The 18370-nt window shown below is 51.5% G+C and overlaps 1 protein-coding gene across 1 annotated transcript; it reads left to right on the forward strand.

Moving 5' to 3' along the window:
- The first annotated feature begins 1527 nt into the window (after positions 1-1527).
- MB (myoglobin) lies at positions 1528-17081 on the forward strand. Its single transcript, XM_055574525.1, has 5 exons — positions 1528-1586; positions 4948-5014; positions 6371-6473; positions 11816-12038; positions 16392-17081. The coding sequence occupies exons 3-5, from the start codon at positions 6379-6381 to the stop codon at positions 16536-16538; spliced, it is 465 nt and encodes a 154-aa protein (XP_055430500.1). The 5' UTR covers positions 1528-1586; positions 4948-5014; positions 6371-6378; the 3' UTR covers positions 16539-17081.
- Positions 17082-18370: the final 1289 nt, after the last annotated feature.

The following is an 18370-nucleotide window of genomic DNA, read 5'->3' on the forward strand; positions in this document are numbered from 1 at the left end:
CCCATTCCCTCTAAAGCTCGAGGAGGATTAATTCTCACCTGGTCTCCTTGGGCTGCAACACAGAACCTGGCACTCAGTGAGCACGAGTGTTTGTGGAACTGGGAAGTCTAATGTTCTAAGTCCCCCATTCAAAGCCTCCTGTTTCGGTGCAGGAGGACCTTGGCAGGGAGTGGTCTTACAGCTCCCACCCCCATAACACTCCTTTCCTCTGAAACTCTTTCCCTGAACCCCCTGGGCTTTTGCATACATGGTGTATTATTTCTGCTTAGGAGACCCTGCAGGAATTCCCTTATACGTTAAGATCCAGTCCAGCTGTCGCCTCTGCCAACAGGTTTTCTCCATGTGGACCTGGGGGGCTACCTTCTCACTTGCCTGTAGCTCTTTGTTCAAATCTCTGTTGTATTTCTAATACCCCTGGGATGTTTCCTCCACCCAACTTTGAGGTCCTTGAGAGCAAGGACCATGGCCTATTTAAATAACGTGGAAAGCCAGTCCTGGTGCCACGAAAGTAAAGATGGAAAAAGATCCCGTCCGCCTGCCGGCCGGCTGGCTAAACGAACAAAAGAACGCAGTGAGCGGGGCGGAGCCAGGGATGGAGGCTTTTCTCCTCGCCGCCACTAGATGGCAGCAGGGTCTCCTGATTGTTGGCCTCCCAGCGCACTGTCTTTGCCTTCGCCTCCAGGAACCTGGATGGACTCAGTTCAATAAAACAATTCAGAGAGTTTATCGACCTGGCCCTTTGGTAGGGGTTTGCAGAATCCCAGGTTAGACCAGTTCCTATCTGTGAAGCACAAATTCTGAAACCAGACTGCCCAGTGCTGAATTTCGTGCCTGGCCCAGTTCCTAGCCCTGTGACCTTGGGCACTTAACCTCCCAGTGCCTCAGTCTCCCCTTGTGAAGAGTGGGGCTTAGCAGAGTGTCTATCCTGAAACGCTGGAAAGCAACTCTGCTTGCATTTCTTTTTCTTAAGTGTCTACTGGAAAGGGCTCCTGGGAGGGGTCTTAAGGCCAGTGTGTCTGTAGCTTTTACATCCCTACCCGTGAAGAAGTTCACAGGGTAGAAATGGGGTGCTGCACCCCAAAGCAGAGAGAGCTGAGAAGGCTGCATCCATGTTGGAGCCCAAGGTGGGGAGGAAGAGGCACACTTGCTGGGAAAGGGGTGGCGTGGGGAGGGGGCATTCTTGGAGGGGGAGCTATTTCTGTGAGATCCACCAGGATGGAGGGAGGGCGGACTGATGAGGGAGGGGCAGCATGGGGGTGGTGCTGGACTCCTGCAGATGACGGGTAGGAGGAGGGGCTGGGGTGGGACTCTAAGCCTCAGAGGCTGGGGGTGTAGGGTGAGGGCAGGAAGGAGGGCAGGTGTCCCTGGGCTACACCTGTCGATTGGGATATTGGGCTCTGGTCCCTACCAGCCCTCCTCCAATAAGCCCCTCTGGGCCTCCAGGGAGAGGAGGGAGGAGCCTTGCCATATAAACTATATTTTTAGTTCCCTGTGCCTCTCCCCAGCTGCTATAAGACACCTCTCCCTGCCCCCAGCCCGCTTGGCTGAAGGCTCCAGAAGGACAGCTGGGCAGAAGGGGAAACGTGGTCAGTGCAGGGGCTGCTGGTGGGGGCTGGGAGGAGGGCGGGCCCCAGGGGGTCTGGGGCCAGCTTTCGGGGGGTCCTCAAACTCATGCGTGACCTCAGCAGATCCTGCAGGCTCCAGGCCCCAGCCCTGCTCTGAGTCTCGTCTGGCGCTGGTCCCGGAGGCAGACTCTGCCAGGAAGGAGCAAGCTGAGCTGGGAGTGGGTGGGAGGCGCTGCCTGGGCTGGCCTCCAAAGGGGCGGCTTCGGGGAGGAGGAGGAAGTGGAGGAGAAAGGGGGGTGGCCAAGGTTGAGGGGACCTACAGCTTTGAAGATCCAAAATGTTCTTTCTTGCCATCTTTGGTTCCCCACGGTGGAGTCTTGAAGTGTAACACCTCTTCCCTCCCCCAGATTCACTGGGGCGGGGCCGCGGGGGTCGGGGGGCGGGGTGTGAGTTGTTAGCTGCACAAGGGTTCATGAATTCCCAGGTCACCTTTGAAAGAGAGAGTTTGTGCACAGTCACCTGGGCCTCAAACTTGTGCAGGGGGAGCTGGAAGCCCCTTGCTAGAGAGTTCTGAGTATGTAAGTGAGGAGAGGTGGGAGTCACGGGGAGCAAGGTGGAGAATGGCCTTTTTTGACTAGACAGGCTCCTGGCTTACCTTGCCAGCGGAGGGCATTCAGTTAAAAAGCCTTGGGGATGTGCAGTCTGGACAAGAAAAATCTTAGGTGAGCCTGAAACTTCTTTCAGCTGGTTCTCTACATTCCCAAGGAGCACCAGAGAGCCAGGACAAGGGAGTGAGCTTGACAAGAAGGCATACTTTGGTTTTTAGAAAGTGAGTTCGCTGCTCCTAGAAGAATTCAAGCAGATTATGATCTGTAGGGGAAATTCCTGCATTTAGTGCAGGGGTCTCCCAACCTCTGGGATCTAATGCCCAATGGTCTGAGGTGGAGCTGATGTAATAACAATAGAAATAAATTGCACAATGAATGTACTGCACTTGAATTATCCCCAAACCATCCCCCCACCCCCGGTCCATGGAAAAACTGTCTTCCACGAAACCAGTCCCTGGTGCCAAGAAGGTTGGGGACCGCTGATTCAGTGGGAACTTTGATACCATCTAGGCCTCTGTAAGTTTCAAGATCCTCTGTCCCTACGATTCTAGATTTCTCTTTCTTTAGTTTTCTGACTCTGAATGTAAAACCCAAGTTTTCAGGGTGGTGAAAGTTGAAGACTCTGGCCCTCTAGAACTGTAACTCTAGGATCTCAAGTGCCCAGAATTTGAAGACTTGAGGATGATTCTATATGTTTCAGATTTTCCCATTCAAAGGATTCTATGATATGAAAGGGAAGAAGAGGAAGAGACAGGTCTCCCTCGGTGGGATCTAGTTCTGCCCCACTGGGTGTCAGACTAACTCACCTGTGTGTGTGTATACATAAGCTTGGAAGGCTGCAGAAAACTTTGCATGCAGAGGTAGCCTGGCTTTCCTATTCTGTGCCTTTCCAGTTTCCCTGCCCCGGCTATTAGAAGGCTGTCACAGGGATAATTATAGCCCCCAAACAAAGCTGGTGGCTGCAGGTAGCCATAGCAACTGCTAGGTACCGCCAGTTCTGTTGTAGAGATGTGTAAGTACAAACAGATGTTGGTCCCTCCTATTAACTTAAAAGGTAAAACTTAAAAGGTTCATCAGCTTCAAAGCCATGGGTTTCCATGAACTTCCCAGTTAATGAGGGTGCCTGCCAAGGGGGTGACAGCTTCATATTAAACACTTTAGTGCTGGTAACAAGTTGATGAGATTTTAAGTACTCAGGCCATCCTTGGAAAACTCAGGAGGCTGGAGATGGGACAAGGGCTGTGGATTGGGCTGTTGGTTCCAGCTCTGCTGCTTACCAGCTTCGGGCGGGTGCACAAGGTCTCCAAGCCTTTGTTTCTGAACAGCCATGTGGGATGACAATGAGTCCCGCTCTGCCAGCCCCTCAGGGATGTGCTGAGGTTCTCAGGGCACAGGGCAGAAGGGTTTTGCAAGTGGCATAGCCAGGGCTTGGGATTTAAATGGGAACCAGTGATGCTGATTCTTTCAGGGGTGTCCCCAATGGGCCTCAGGGGTTGGTCCAGACTGGGGGCAGCGAGCTGCTGCTTCTGCTCTTCTCTCTGCTCTTCCTTCTGCACTTCCCTCCCATACTGATGGGCTCACCCTCCAGCAAGGATCCAGGACTAGGAGCTGAGACCTCAGCAAACTCTCTCAGAGTGGCCTTTCTCTTTGATCCTGAGCCTGGCACAGAGTCAGCCCTTGGTAGCAGGATGGGGAATGGACAAATGAACAAATGTTCAGCTGGGTCTGTGTTGCGGTGCGTGGGCTTCTCTTGTGTGGCCCCCAGCTCTGGTTGCAGCCTGCATGGGCTCAGTAGTCGCAGTGTGCAGGCTCTCTAGTAACAGCTCTTGGGCTTAGTGGGCACGTGGGATCTTACTTCCTTGACCAGGGATCAAACCCACATCCCCAGCATTGGAAGGCAGATTCTTTACCATCTGACCACCAGGGTAGTCTCTTAGTTACTCATTTTACAACTGAAACTTTCACTGTGAAAGCTGAATGACTTCTGGAGATATACCAACTCAGTGTCCTGGGTTAACATGGAACCTCACGTGTGGTTTCAGGAGCACATTGTCAAGAAGGGGCCTGTGTGCTTCTGGTCTCTTTGGTTGTTAGGAGTCCGCTGACTCAATATCTAAATAGGGATCACTCAATGATACACAAGAGGTCACACAGGATGTGTGATGGTCACCCTCGAATTGAAATGGGAGCAGGCTTTACCAGAATCAGAATGGAGACCCAAGGTTGTTCTGGGGAAGCTCTGAGTTTGGGGGTCTTACTTGGTGCTAGCCATGGAACCCTTTCACCAACATTTCCTACCACCTAGCCAATTCTTATCAATCATCTCTGTTCATATTTTAAAGAGGGGATCTGATTGGTGTAGTTAATAGACACTGGCTGTTTGACAGAGCCATGCCATTGGCTGCCTCTAATTAGGTCCCAGCCTTGGTTCAATTAGCTGTGACTAGCCGCGGGATTTGGGAGAGGACATGACCTTGGGGGCTGGGGCAGGGCAGTTATCTTTAGAAAGAGCTGTGTATGTAGGGCAGTCATAACTGACAGGTCCAATACAGTCCCAGGGTGGCCAGGACACCTGATGTTTATCCTTGCTGAGTCTCGTGGTCCACAGCTATAAAATGGGATGATGCTTTGTACCTTGCTGGGGCATTGGGAAGACTAGATTAATCCTGCCCAAGGAGGTACTTTGTAAACTGTAAAGTTCTGTGTAGACCCTGATCATAGCGCCATGTAAACTGAACTGTAATGTTATTCCTCTTACTTATCTCTCTCCCTAGGAGATTGAACACCAGGATGTGTTTTATCTGGTTTGTGTCCTCAGCATGTAGCAGTTTCTGACACACAGTAGGTACCTTATAACAGTTTGTTGGATGGATGGCAGAATGGTGGATAGATGGATGGATGGATGATGGACAGATGGACGGATGGTGGGTGAGTGGATAGAGGGGTTGATGGGTGGATGAATGGATGATGGATGGATGGATGGATGGGAAGATGGATGAATGAAAAATAAAGGATGATCATTCTCTTGCCTTCCTGGGAAGGCCATCCACCTTTTTAATTCAGTGAACCTTTATTCAGTTCAGCTTGGTATACAGCACTGTGCAAGGCCCACAAAACACACAGATGAAGGAAACAAAGCTCCTGCACATGATAACCAAAGTAAAGTGCTTGGGAGCATGGATTCAGGGGCCTGACTTCCTGGTTCGAAACCCAGCTCTTCCATCAGCTATCTGTGTGACTGGCACATCTCCTCAACTCCCCCTGCACGAGGTGGGGGTAGTGTCTATGTTTATCATATAGGGCTGTCGGGAGACTAAACGAGTTACCAGATGTAAAGTGATTAGAATAGAGCCTGGCACCCGGGAAAGTCTCTGAGTATTGGGTGCTAGGGTACTAACGGAGGAGCCAGCATGGATACAAAGAAATGTGATGCAATGAGATAAGCAGTGTGACAGGAACACATGTGAATAGGTGGAAAGGGCAGGCAGTTAATTGTGCCTTGAGGGGGCACATGAAGCACAATTTTTCAGAGGAAAATATCTGAGCAATATTTGAGCTTTCTGGGTGGAGCGGGAAAATGCAGGCTCCAAGAGGCATGGATCTGCCTGGGTTCACCCAGTTATAAGCAGGAAACCATCGAGGTTCCTTCCCACCACTCTGAAGAGTGAGAGGCATTCTGGCAAAGTGGGCTTCTAGACGGTGGGCAAAGAGACTGCTAAGGCCAGGACAGTCCCAGGGCCGAGCCAGGGTGCCTGCTGCCCTGGGCTTAGAGACATGACAGGTCCTCTTGGGGTGGCTGACAGCAGGGGGAGTTGGGTTTCAGGCCACTGGCGTCGGCCTAGCCGTGCCCTTTCTGTTGGCCTCTGAGAGTCCAGACAGTGGCCCAGCCTCCTCCCCACTCTCCACACACACAACCCCACCACCACCACACCCGTGACCTGAGTTGGCCTACCTCCCCACAATGGCACCTACCTCAAAATAGCTTCCATGTGAGGGCTAGAGAAAGGAAAAGATTAGACCCCTACATGAGAGAGGGGGGTGGGGAGGAGGGAGAGAGAGAGTGAACGAGCTGTCAAATGATCCCTGTTAAGCATCTGGGAAGGTATAAAATCCCTCTGGGGCCAGGCAGCCTCAAACCCCAGCTGTCGGAGACAGGACACCTAGTCAGTCCGCCCTTGTTCTTTTTCTCTTCTTCAGACTGCGTCATGGGGCTCAGCGACGGGGAATGGCAGTTGGTGCTGAATGCCTGGGGGAAGGTGGAGACTGATGTCGCAGGCCATGGGCAGGAGGTCCTCATCAGGTAAAAGGAAGAGATCCCACTGCCCCTGTCACCTCCTTCCTCAAGGTCAAGAATGCTTGCCTGCAAGGTGGAACGTTTGCCCCGGGGTTGACCAGTTGGCTGCTGTGTTAATTAACTTTGTTAAACCCCCTACTTGGTTCTCTTCTGTTTTTATGTGTCAGAGGTTGGAATCAGGAAAGCAGATCCATTTCACACCTAGCAGCTGGGAGGAGCTTTGATGATCAAATCCTTGATGCTTAGAGCCCACCAGGAGGAATCCTAAAATTATAGCTAGAATTAACAAGAAAGGTCTGAGAGGTCTTTCTCACCTCACCTAATGGATGAGGACACAAAGGACCTAAGAAGGGAAGGATGACCCCAGAGTCACAAGTTCATTAAAGTCTGTAAAATGTCAAGGATTAAGACATGGCCTTCAAGATGAGATACGTGGTTCTACACCTGGCTCTGCCGCTGAGGTGTTGTGTGACCTTTGGGAAAGCACACAACTTCTCTGAGCCTCAGTTTCTTCTCCTATAAAATGGGAGAGGGGGGGAATCCTAGTATCTACATTATACAGTAGAAGTAAGGATTAAATAAGATGCTGCAGCTAAGGGGCCCAGCATAATTCCTGGCATAGAGTGAGTTCCAAAAGATGTCACTTGTAACTCTTGGAGATGAAGCTTAGAATTGGGCCCTTCAAAGTATAATAATAATAGTAATTATTATTATTTTAGCTGTGTTGGGTCTTTGTTGCCTTCTCTAGTTGTGGTGAGCAGGGGCTGCTCTTCATTGCCATGCATGGGCTTCTCATTGCCGTGGTTTCTCTTGTTGGGGAACACAGGCTCCAGGTGCAGGAACGCAGGCTCCGTAGTTGCGGCTCTAGGGCTCTAGAGCGTGGGCTCAGTAGTTGCGGTGCATGGGCTTAGTTGCCTGGTGGTATATGGAATCTTTCCAGACCAGGGATCCAACCCATGTCTCCTGCATTGGCTGGCAGATTCTTATCCATTGTGCCACCACAGAAGTCCCTAATCTTGACTTTTGATGTTGGGTATGTCTTTTGAAGGCTCAGAACAATCTCCAAGCACATCTTGCCTTCTTTAGCAAGGGATTCCTGAATAAAGAAACACCCTCCCCGCCCCCCACCCCCCAAAATTCTGAGTTTTGTAAGCAGAGGATGGCTGTGGTTCAGAAATGGAACCTCATGTTCTCATTGCCTTCTTCGCCAAGTGGTGATAGACTCCCCTCTCCTCCTGGTCCTTTCTCATGCTCTGGGCAGCGTGAGTCAAAAGCGTACATCGACATTTCTGCACCTGGGAGGAGGTGGGCCCTGGTTGCCATGAGTGAATGGATTGTCCTTTACACTTTATAGATGAATTTCTCCTTCTTTATGAGTCAGAGCAGGTTTTCCTCTCCCATTTAGACACCCTTTCAGCCTCCCTCGGGCTTCACCCATTTCCAGCTCCCATGTCTGGGAGAATGACCCAGACATAAGCTATAAGCTCTATTATCTGGAGTTTCAGCCCTTAGTGGCCCATGCCAAAAACACATGAGAAAGGATGGTCAAGTTCCCTGTTGAATCCAACTGGCATCTTGGGGTTTTCCTTTGTGTCTTTCTCCTCTTACGCCTCTGTCAGTTGGCTACTGGCACTGCAAGAGGTCCCATTTGGGTGGACAGAAGACTCTCCAAAGTAGACATCAACTCCTCAGCTCTCCCTTTGCTGTGTGACCTTGGACAAGTCACTAATCCTCTCTGGGTCCCATTTCCCTATTTGTTGAATGGAGGGATTACCTTCATGGTCTCTGAGATCCCTGCCCACCCCCATGCCTTGGCATTCTTTGAGTCCTGGATCCTGCCTTGCTTTTGGAGAGGAGGCAGGGTAGCTGAGTGGGAGACCAGTTTGCCAAAAAGGAGTCTTTCCCAGGTGACCTGGGGGCTGTCAGCCCTAAGTCAGTGACTTGGAGGTCTGGAAGGAGACTTGGGGTATCGTATCATGGGAGAAACAGCCCCTCCCTTCCCAGTGGATCAGAGAAAACTGCCAGGGGCAGGAGCCAGGGGCGAGACGTGATGCTGGAGACTGCCAACCCCTGGCAGGCCCCAGAGAGCCTGATGCCCCATCACATCTTAAGCTGAAGACATGCAGAAACCACACCGAAGGCTTCTGCCCTCTTGGTGTTCAGGGGCCAGGGACAGGGAGAAGGGGATGCTGACTTCCAGGGTGCCCTGTGAGAAATGACCTTGTGATTCTGTTCCAGATGCCGAACCTGGGTTTTCTTACTCTTCTTGAAAAGGTCATTTCTCCCATTCCTCTTGTTATGACAGATAGAAAATTCTGTTTGGTCTGTTAATAAAATTCTGAGGGCTTCACTGCAAGTATGTGATCATTATGTCCCAGAACATAATAGCTGGAAGGTCAGTTGCAGAGTCTGGCTCCAGGAAACAGGGGTTTTTAGGAGGGCGGAGGCAGCTGAAGAGGGCTTTGGGCCCCTGCCTTTCCTTCTTTTCCCCCAGATCTTTTCTGCTTTATTTATTTTTGCATTTGAACAAAGGATTTCGAGGCCATGGAAAATTGGGAAGTCACTGCTGGTGGCCAGTATGTCTCATGTCACCGGGAGGAAACATGGCTCAAGAGTCCCAGTCAACCAATGGCAGCTACAGACAGAACCCAGGATTCCCAATCCTAGTGATGACGATGGTGGTGGTGAGGATGGTGATGATGGAGCTGGTGAGGATGATGGGGGTGATGGTGGTGATGGTGATAGTGGCCTAGAGATTTTGATGAGGACAGCAAACATGTATATATATTACACACTGATTGCTAGGCCCTGTGTTAAGTGTGCATGTATATTAACTCATTTCAGCCTCACAGTAACCTCATGAGGTGGACGTTATTATAATCCCCACGTTTAACAGAGAGGTTAAGTGACTTGCCTGAAGTCCCAAAGCTGGAGTTCAAGTCCAGCAGCCTGGATCAGCGTGCCCACTCCTGAACCCTATGCCACGTCGTCCAGCAGTCTTAGCACACTAGAGGTGCGTTCCCACCCTCGTCTGGTTCTTCGGTTCTAGAGCAGAGAAGAATTTATGCAGGCCTGGGAGCGCCTTCCATCTTTCACGTGGGTGTCTGGTTGGGTCTCAGCTCAGAGCACAGCTGGGAACTGGCCTCCTTTCCCGCTGACCTGTAATAAACTAGGCAGGTTGACGATAGGATTGAAGATGAAAGCACAAGGCAAGCGCGTGCTTCTGAAACCCTGGAAGAAAAGCCCCACCCACCCATGTCTACAGGGTGAGGGCCTTCCAGCTGCTCATTTTCTGAGTTGCCACTGTCACAAGTTCCCAGGTAGGGCCTTCTGTGGCTTCCCAGGGACTCCCAGCTGCCGGCCTTGGAGGCAGTGGAGGGAGGCAGCTGTAGGAAGGAAGATCTAGTGGGCATTCAGGAGCCAGGTTTTTCTGCAGTGTTAAAGTAAATCCAGGGCTCCCTCTCTGGCTGACAAGTGCTAAGAGTGTAGGGTGAGGTCCGGGTTGGAAGGGTCAAGCCTTAGAACTTAGAAGCTGAGAAATCAACTTTTTGGTTTATAGATAGTTGATCCAAGACCCAGAGGAGCTGAGTGACTTTTTCAACATCACAGCAGAGGCAGAACTGGGGCCAGAACTCAGCTTTCATGATTCTCAGTGCTTAGTCTCTTCCCCAGACATCCGGGGGTCTCCCAAGATGTCTCAGACCCCTGGTGGCCTTGGGTCCCAGGTCCTCGGTCCTCTTCTTCCCCAGAGAGTCTCCCTCCAGTGTCCCGACCTTCACCTGTGGGTTCTGGGTCTTGCATCTGTCAGGCATGAGTTCAAGGATCATTGTCGCCAGATAATAATAGTCAGGATCTCAGGGACCCTGAGGTGAAAAGTGCTGGAGATGAGCTGTCAGTGATGTAGAAGGGTTGGCCGCGGCCCCAGATGAGGTAGTGACATTGAGCATGGCTGTGGGCAGCACTGGGTGTTTTGGGAAGGCAGGAGAGACATGCCCCTGGGGGAAGGGGGAGCTCCCTGTCTGTGCTATACCCATGTGTATGTGCGTGTGTGTGTGCATGAGCACGTGTATGATTATGGGTATGTGCCATGAGACAATTGTGCACACTGGAGTGTGTCTGCAGTTAGGTTTAAGGGTGTTCTAGAGCCAGAAAACCACAAAAGAGAAAGCTTTCAAGGAACTGAAGCCATCAGACAAGAGGAGGGAAAGTCCAGCAGACAGGGTCACTCCAGCAGAGGTTTCCGGGTGCAACACAAAAGAGAGAGCATGAGTTATGGAACCATCTGTGTGGGTTCGTGTCTGGGCTCTGCTACTGACCAGACATGTGACCCTGGACAAGTCACCTACCTCTGCGGTCTTCCCTTTGCCCATGAGTGAAATGGGGAAAATCTCTCCCTCCTCCCCGTGGCAGGTACGACTCCCTTTAATGATCCCCACTTTTCTGCAGAATGAAAGACTGAAGTCCGAGGCAACAGGTGACTCCTTGGATCACTGCGGCCAGCTCACTGGGTCCCTGGCAAGGGTGGGGACCTGGTCTTTGGTAGATGGCTCTCATCAGAGATTCTCACCATCAGTACTGTGAGGGGCCTGGGAAGAACAGTGAGGCAGAGCAAAATAAGCAAGAGCTTTCTGAGCCTGAGAGCTGTTCAGACTAGAAAAGCTGTCACATGGAGTAGTGAGCCTCCTGGAGCTGGAAGTATTTAAGTGGCCAAAGGATGATCCTCGGGCAGGTCCCCTGCATGGACTACATTTTGAGTCACTCAGACCTGATTTCAGTCTGGCTCATCTGCAGCCCAGCTATGTGATATTGAGCTAGGACCTCATACTCCTCAGCCTCTGTTCCCTCATCTGTAAAATGGGGATAATACATCACCAAAGGGAAGTGCGAGTGTAGAGCCTAGCGCAGGCCTGGCGCACAGCACATACTCCACAAATCCTTTAGCCCCCGTGCTCCTCCCTGCTCCACGGTGACACCGTCTAGTCATCTTTGCTCCCAACAGCTTAGAGCAAATGGGGGCGAGGCCAGGTACCATGCAGATGTTTTTCCTTCCAGCCTTTCACAGTAACAATGAAGCAGATGATGATGCTAAAAATAGTAACAGCAAGCATTTATAGGATACTTCCTGTGTGACCCTCAGCCTATACCATCTCATTCAATTTAATCCTCACACTTCTATAGGGAGGGACTCGTTATCCCTATTCCTTGGACGGGGAGACTGAAGCACAGAGAGGTGAAGCGAATTGCCCACAGTCACACAGCTAGCAACTGGGAGGGTGTGGATTTGAACTTGAGTTTGGCCACCTCCTGACCCCTGTGTCTAACTCAAGCCCCCTCCTTGTACCCCCCAGGCTCTTCACAGGTCATCCCGAGACCCTGGAGAAATTTGACAAGTTCAAGCACCTGAAGACAGAGGCTGAGATGAAGGCCTCCGAGGACCTGAAGAAGCATGGCAACACCGTGCTCACGGCCCTGGGGGGCATCCTGAAGAAGAAGGGTCACCATGAGGCGGAGGTGAAGCACCTGGCCGAGTCACACGCCAACAAGCACAAGATCCCTGTCAAGTACCTGGAGGTAAGTGGCGGGGCCTGGGTGGCTGGGAGGATGGAAGGGGAGGCCTCGAAGACCTGAGATTCAGGTTCAAGCCTCAGCTCAGTTATAACTTGCTGGGTGACCTATGCTGTTCCTTTTTATCCCCCAGTTTTCTCATCTGTAAAGTGGGCTGATACCCACTTGGCCTTCCTCCTGGGTCATTGAGAGTAAACATATTTTTCCCCCAAATGAGTATCTTGTTACCAAGGGAGAAGTGGCTGTGAAGTACACAGCTTGCCTTCTGTCCACGGGTAGGCACCACTATCCCACCCTTTCGACAGATGAGGAAACTGAGGCACAGAGAGGTTAAGCAGCTTGCCCCTGGTCACAGAGGCACCAAGTAGCAGAACCAGGATTCAGACTAGGTCTCTATTCCTCCAGAAACCCAGCTCCTAGTCTCTGTGCCACTGCAAGTCGGACATATACAGGACTCATGTGGCAGGAGTTCAGTAGCTGGGGCTTAATTCTGGGTGGGAATTATTAGTTCCAGCATCTTTACAGATGAAGAGAGGGTGCCTCAGGTGTCCAAGGCATAAGCAATTGGCTTGAATCTCTGTGATGGACTGAGAAGTTGGGTGGGCTGGGGAGAGTCTGAGTTTCCAGTCCTGTGTCTAGACCCAGTGGGAGGAGGGATGTGGCAAGAAGGAGAACTAGGGAACTGGGGGATAAAGGGCCCTGTGGCTATCACCCCTGAGGATGGGGCCACAGGCAGTTTGATGCAGCAGTGAAGGTAAGGTTAGTCATGAAAACTTCTGGTTAGGATGGGCTATGAGAAGCAGTTTGCATGGGTCACTGCATGGAACTTTCACGATTACCCCCCTGAGCTTAGGAACTGCATTCAGTGTTGTCTTTTTCTCTCACAAAAGAAGTTCAGAGGTCAGGAGCCCAGAGCTGGTGTGGGAGCCCCATAGGTACCGGGGATGCAGGCTCTTTCTGTGTTGGCATCCTTGGCATAAATATGGTGTCTACCCTCAAAGTTGACTCATGGTCCAAGATAGCTGCTGGAGCTCCAGCTTCTGGTCCATATTCCAAACAGAGAGCAGGAGGAAGAGACAAAGGCTGTCTTTTGAGAAACCCCAGGCATCTCACCCTGAGTGAGTGTTATTTACATCTCACTGTCCAAAAGTTAGTCATGAGATCACGTCTGTCTGTGTGGAAAGCTGGGAAATGTAGTCTATTGCCACTCCAAATACAAACTAGCGTTCTCTTACAAGGAAGAAGGTGAAAATGGCCATTGGGCAGGTAAATAGCATTCCCTTCCCCAGGCAGGGACTCTTCTCATCCCCACTTTACTGATTTAGAAACTGAAGGCTCAGAGAGGTTGAGTAGCTTGCTCCCAGTCACACAGCATATAAGCCAGGAGGGACAGTCTGGTCTATGTTACTCTGGAACCTGCGCTCTTAATTCCTGATGGCGCAACGTCTCCTGTGAACAACCACCATCACCACTGTCTTCAGCCCCACCATCCAACTCCCCTGCCTGCCCTCCCAAAGGCTACTGTGAAACTGTTAGCTTCTCAGTTGTGTCTGACTCTTTGTGACCCTCTGGACTGTAGCCTGTCAGTCCAGCCTCCTCTGTCTATGGAATTCTCCAGGCAAGAATACTGGAGTGGGTTGCCATGCCCTCCTCCAGGGGATCTCGAACCCAGGTCTCCTGCATTGTAAGCAGATTCTTTACCCTCTGAACTACCGGAGAAGCCCCGCCTGCTCTCCCGCATCACACACAAACAATTCTGCCTGCCCATCTCAGCATCACAGACATGAGGAACAGTTCCTGCCCCTGGGATTCTGCACAAGTGGTGCTTTTGCCTCCCCATCTTCTCTCGGCAAATCCCTGTTCATTCTCCAAGGCCCATCGCAGAAGCCACCTCTTCAGTTCTGGCCCACGAGGCAGTCAGCTGCTCCACCTGCCAGCCCTCCCCAGCAAAGGCATTTATTCCAGCCCTGTCGTGGCGCCTGCCGGCTGTATTGTAATTTATCTCTTTACCCAGCTGTCTCCTGGCTGGGACAGGAGCTCCTCAAGGTCAGACCCTGGCTTCTTCCATATTTGAACCCCAGTGACAGGCAGGGGGCTCACAACCCAGCTTGAATGATGGATCCCATCTCCAGGGAGGAGCAGACAGGCTTAGAGAGAAACCAGTGCGGTCTAGAAATAGGACTGCCAGCTAGCAGACTAGAACCAGGACTGCTTAAAACAAGTTTGAAAAGAAAGTGGAAGTGAAGTCGCTCAGTCGTGTCCAATTCTTTGCGACCCCATGGACTGTAGCCCATCAGGCTTCTCCATCCATGGAATTTTCCAGGCAAGAGTACTGGAGTGGGGTGCCATTTCCTTCTCCAGGGGATCTTCCTGACCCAGGGATCGAACCCAGGTCTCCCGCATTGCAGGCAGACACTTTACCGTCTGAGCTACTGCAAAAAATTAAGACAGCGCCCTGTGTCTGCTGTTCCCCTCACCATGGAACCTTTGTCTATGTTCTTCATGAGAAATTGCTCCTTCTCACTCATTAGCAAGGGGGCCCCAGAGGGTGCTGGGTGCTGAAGTCTTTTCTCAGTCTTCTAGCTGCCCCAGCCCACAATTTTCCTAGTATTAGTGACTCAGAAGTTGACTCAGGAAAGGCTGAATTGAGGAACCCAGAGAGGTCAGGATCTCTGTCGTACATGTGAGGTCAGGGTGGAACTGGGCCTGGAACCTGGGTCTCCAAGTTCTCGCTAGGTCAGCCCATCCCCTCACTTGGCTTTGTTACGTTTATGACATTAAAAGGGAATTAAACACATGTCCCCTCCGATGCCCAGCAGTGGGTGTTTGTGGCGCTGTCCTGGCTTCTGGCCAAGCAGGGCTTACTAGGTGATGACATTTGTGCTCCTGAGGCTGCCCCGCACGTGCTCCCCTCACCCCCACCCGTCAGCTTTTGGCCACTTGTACCCCAGATGCCAGAGAATATGAACAAACCCACCAGTGGTGGCCTCTGTCTCCCTGGCTCTGGCTGTTGTTTGTCCACAGTCCCCTGGGTGCAGATTCCAGCTCTCCCATCCACTTGCAACATGACCTCAGTCTGGCCTCTGTAAAATGACACCCCTTGTCCACAGGCCACGGCTGAAATTGGCATCAAATCTTTCTGAACTGTTGAAAAAGCAAGTAGCTTCTTACTATATAAGGTTGCTCAGTCCCTTAAAGCAGCCCTGTGCTGTGGAGATGTTTGTGTCCATCTTTCTGGGCATGACAATGTGGATGGTAGAGCCAACAGTGACGGTGAGGCTGCTGTAACATATGATCAGTCTTGGGCCCGAGCACAGGCCTGGTCCCTTTCCTCTTCCTCTCTCTCCTTCCCTTCCACCAATGCTTCTAAGGACCAGCTCTGTGCTTGGCACAGAAAATAAGATGTTCTGACCACCCTCCCGCCACTATCCCTCCAAAAGGCTACTTAAAGAGATCACCATCCTAAGCCATTAAATGCAAAAATTAAATCCATACACGTGGAAGTATTTTCTAGACTTTCTGATTGCAAAATCCTGGATTAGAACCATGTAATAGGTTGGGTCCTCATCCTGAGCTGAACCTCCAATACCTTGGCTATCTGATGTGGAGAGCCAACTCATGGGAAAAGATCCTGATGCTGGGAAAGATTGAGGGCAGGAGAAGGGGCAACAGAGGATGAGATGGTTAGATGGAATCATTGACTCAATGGACATGAGTTTGAGCACATACAGGGAGATAGTGAAGGACAGGGAAGCCTTGCGTGCTGCTGTCCATGGGGTTGCAAAGAGTCTGACAGGACTGAGCGACTGAACAATAAAACATCCTGAACATAGTAGAGGGGGGTAGCATGTATGCATGCTAAGTCGCTTCAGTCATCTCCAATTCTGTGACCCTAGGGACTGTAGCCCATCTCTGTCCATGGGATTCTCCAAGCAAGAATCCTGGAGTGGGTTGCCATGCTCTCCTCCAGGAGATTTTCCCAACCCAGCGACTGAACCCATGTCTTCTGCATCTCCAGCACTGCAGGTGGATTCTTTACTCTAAGCCACCTGGGAAGGCCCTGGTTGGGGGTGGGGATAGCCAACACACCAAGCCATGTGACTGTGACCACAAGCCCAAGGCCTGACCTTTCCTCCTCTGTATTAAGATGGGCCTCTATTATCCCATCTGTACTTGTCTCATGAGTTGTGGGGATTAGAGGAGTTAATCCATGGAGGCCGCTCAGAAGTGTGCCTGATATATAATAAGTACTCAGTAAATGGCCCTGCAATAAAGCAAAGCTGGGGCTGGGGTTGATTCCCATCTGGCCCCTGGCTTGTCCTGTCGGTGACCAGCACCCCTCTGCTCCTGTCCCTGCAGTTCATCTCGGACGCCATCATCCATGTTCTACATGACAAGCATCCTTCAGACTTCGGTGCTGATGCCCAGGCTGCCATGAGCAAGGCCCTGGAACTGTTCCGGAATGAGATGGCTGCCCAGTACAAGGTGCTGGGCTTCCATGGCTAAGCCCCACCCCTGTGCCCCTCACCCCACCCACCTGGGCAGGGCGGGCAGGGACTGAATCCCAAGTAGTTATAGGGTTTGCTTCTGAGTGTGTGCTTTGTTTAGGAGAGGTGGGTGGAAGAGGTGGATGGGTTGGGGGTGAAGGGAGCCTTGGGAGAGGCCTGGGGACCAGGCTTTCAGTGGAGGGTCATCAACTTGGGAACCATGAGAAGCTTGACTGTGGCTGGCTGAGTTTGGGTCAAACTCAATTTTCCTTTCACCTCAATGCCAACCCAATTCCTACCAACTTCTAAACTGACCCGCACCTTTACCCTCACCTTAAATTCCCAATCTGAGCTGTCAACATAAACTCCAGCCTAATTCTCTGACCCCATCACCTAGCCCCTTGAAGACAGCAGAGTGTCGGCTTGCCCTGAGAAGGAAGTGTGGGCCGGGTGGGACACACCCAGCCCTAGGGAGGCATGGAGGCATGGTGTCTGCAACATAAATGTCCCTTCTCAGGTAGGGGAGTGACACCTGGTTTAATAAAGGATTTCTCACGTCACAGTCTCTGTCTGGTGTTTTTCATCCCTTAGAGCAGGGGTCCCTAACCTCTGGGATCTCATAACTGATGATCTGAGGTGGAGCTGATGTAATAATAATAGAAATAAAATGCACAATAAAAGTAATGCACTTGAGTCATCCCGAAACCATCCCCCATCCCCCACCTCCACCCCTCACACCCGTCCATGGAAAAGTCGACTCCCACGAGCCGGATCCCTGGGGACCGCTGCCCTAGACCAAGTGTGGGGGCCCAGAGAAGATGCAGACTCAGGGGAAGATGGGCATCATGGTTACCACAACTTAGGAAAGATGCTTAAGGACGCTAGTAAGTGGCAGAACTCGGTTTAAAGTGCGGCCTGGAAGCTGGCAGGGACTCCAGCTGAGGAGACGGCTAGGCGGCCAGCCAGTGGCAGGGCTGACCTCTGGCCACAGAGAAAGGGCAGAAGCATGGAGAATAACTTACCAACGCAGGCCAAGAGACACAGTCCGTATCTACAAAGGCTTAGCGGAGCGCATAGCTAGAATGTGTAAGTTTTGCTGCAGGGAACTAGAATAAAACCTTGGCCTGTGGCTGCAGCAGCCAGGTAGCAGGCTGGAACAGGCTGTAGAAAGGGATCTGGTAGTCTGGATCAATGCGGGTACCCAAGCCAAGAGGGGCTTGAAGAGCACTCAAGACTCAGGGCGCCATCTGTGGGAAGCCCCGAGTCCTCCACCCCATACATCTCCAGGAGCTCCCAGGACAGGCAACCTGGTGCCCCCTGTCCTTGAACGGTCAGACCCCTGTGATGAGCCCGACCTCCCTGCCCCAAATCTCAGACTATGCCAGGTTTCACAGGCACTGAACCGACCAGAGCCCATCTTCAGAAACAGACGTGTCTCAAATCCTAACGGGCTCATTCATCCAGCCCTGCTGCAGCAGCAGAGGGCAGAGTTAAAGTCCTTCTGCTCTGCTTCAGGCTTTGGGAATTCTTCCGCAATCTGATAAATTGAGAGACGAATGGAGGGGAAAACAGCAGGAGGGGGATCTTGGAGCCTGGAGAAAATTTCCATGCATTTATATAGTAACTCCACTGAACGCCCAAGTAAGGAATACTTCTGTGTAGGATATGTATACGGGATTTAAAGAGGAATAATTTGGTCCCTGCCCTCAAGCAATTGACCATCTAGTCAGGGAGACATGGGTGCTCTGATGATTAAATCGGCTGAATAAAATTCAGTCGCAGAGAAGTACCAGGTATTTGTGACACACCATCAGTATTCACATAACAAATATTTGTGGAGCTCAGCAGGTA

This window comes from Bubalus kerabau, chromosome 1 (assembly GCF_029407905.1).
Source record: "Bubalus kerabau isolate K-KA32 ecotype Philippines breed swamp buffalo chromosome 1, PCC_UOA_SB_1v2, whole genome shotgun sequence".
Classification (NCBI taxonomy): Eukaryota; Metazoa; Chordata; class Mammalia; order Artiodactyla; family Bovidae; genus Bubalus; species Bubalus kerabau.

Coding starts and splice junctions, on each gene's coding strand:
- MB (XM_055574525.1), top strand. CDS start 6,379: ATGGGGCTCAGCGACGGGGAATGGCAGTTGGTGCTGAATGCCTGGGGG. Junction 6,474..11,815: donor GGGCAGGAGGTCCTCATCAG/GTAAAAGGAAGA, acceptor TGTACCCCCCAG/GCTCTTCACAGGTCATCCCG. Junction 12,039..16,391: donor TCCCTGTCAAGTACCTGGAG/GTAAGTGGCGGG, acceptor CTGTCCCTGCAG/TTCATCTCGGACGCCATCAT.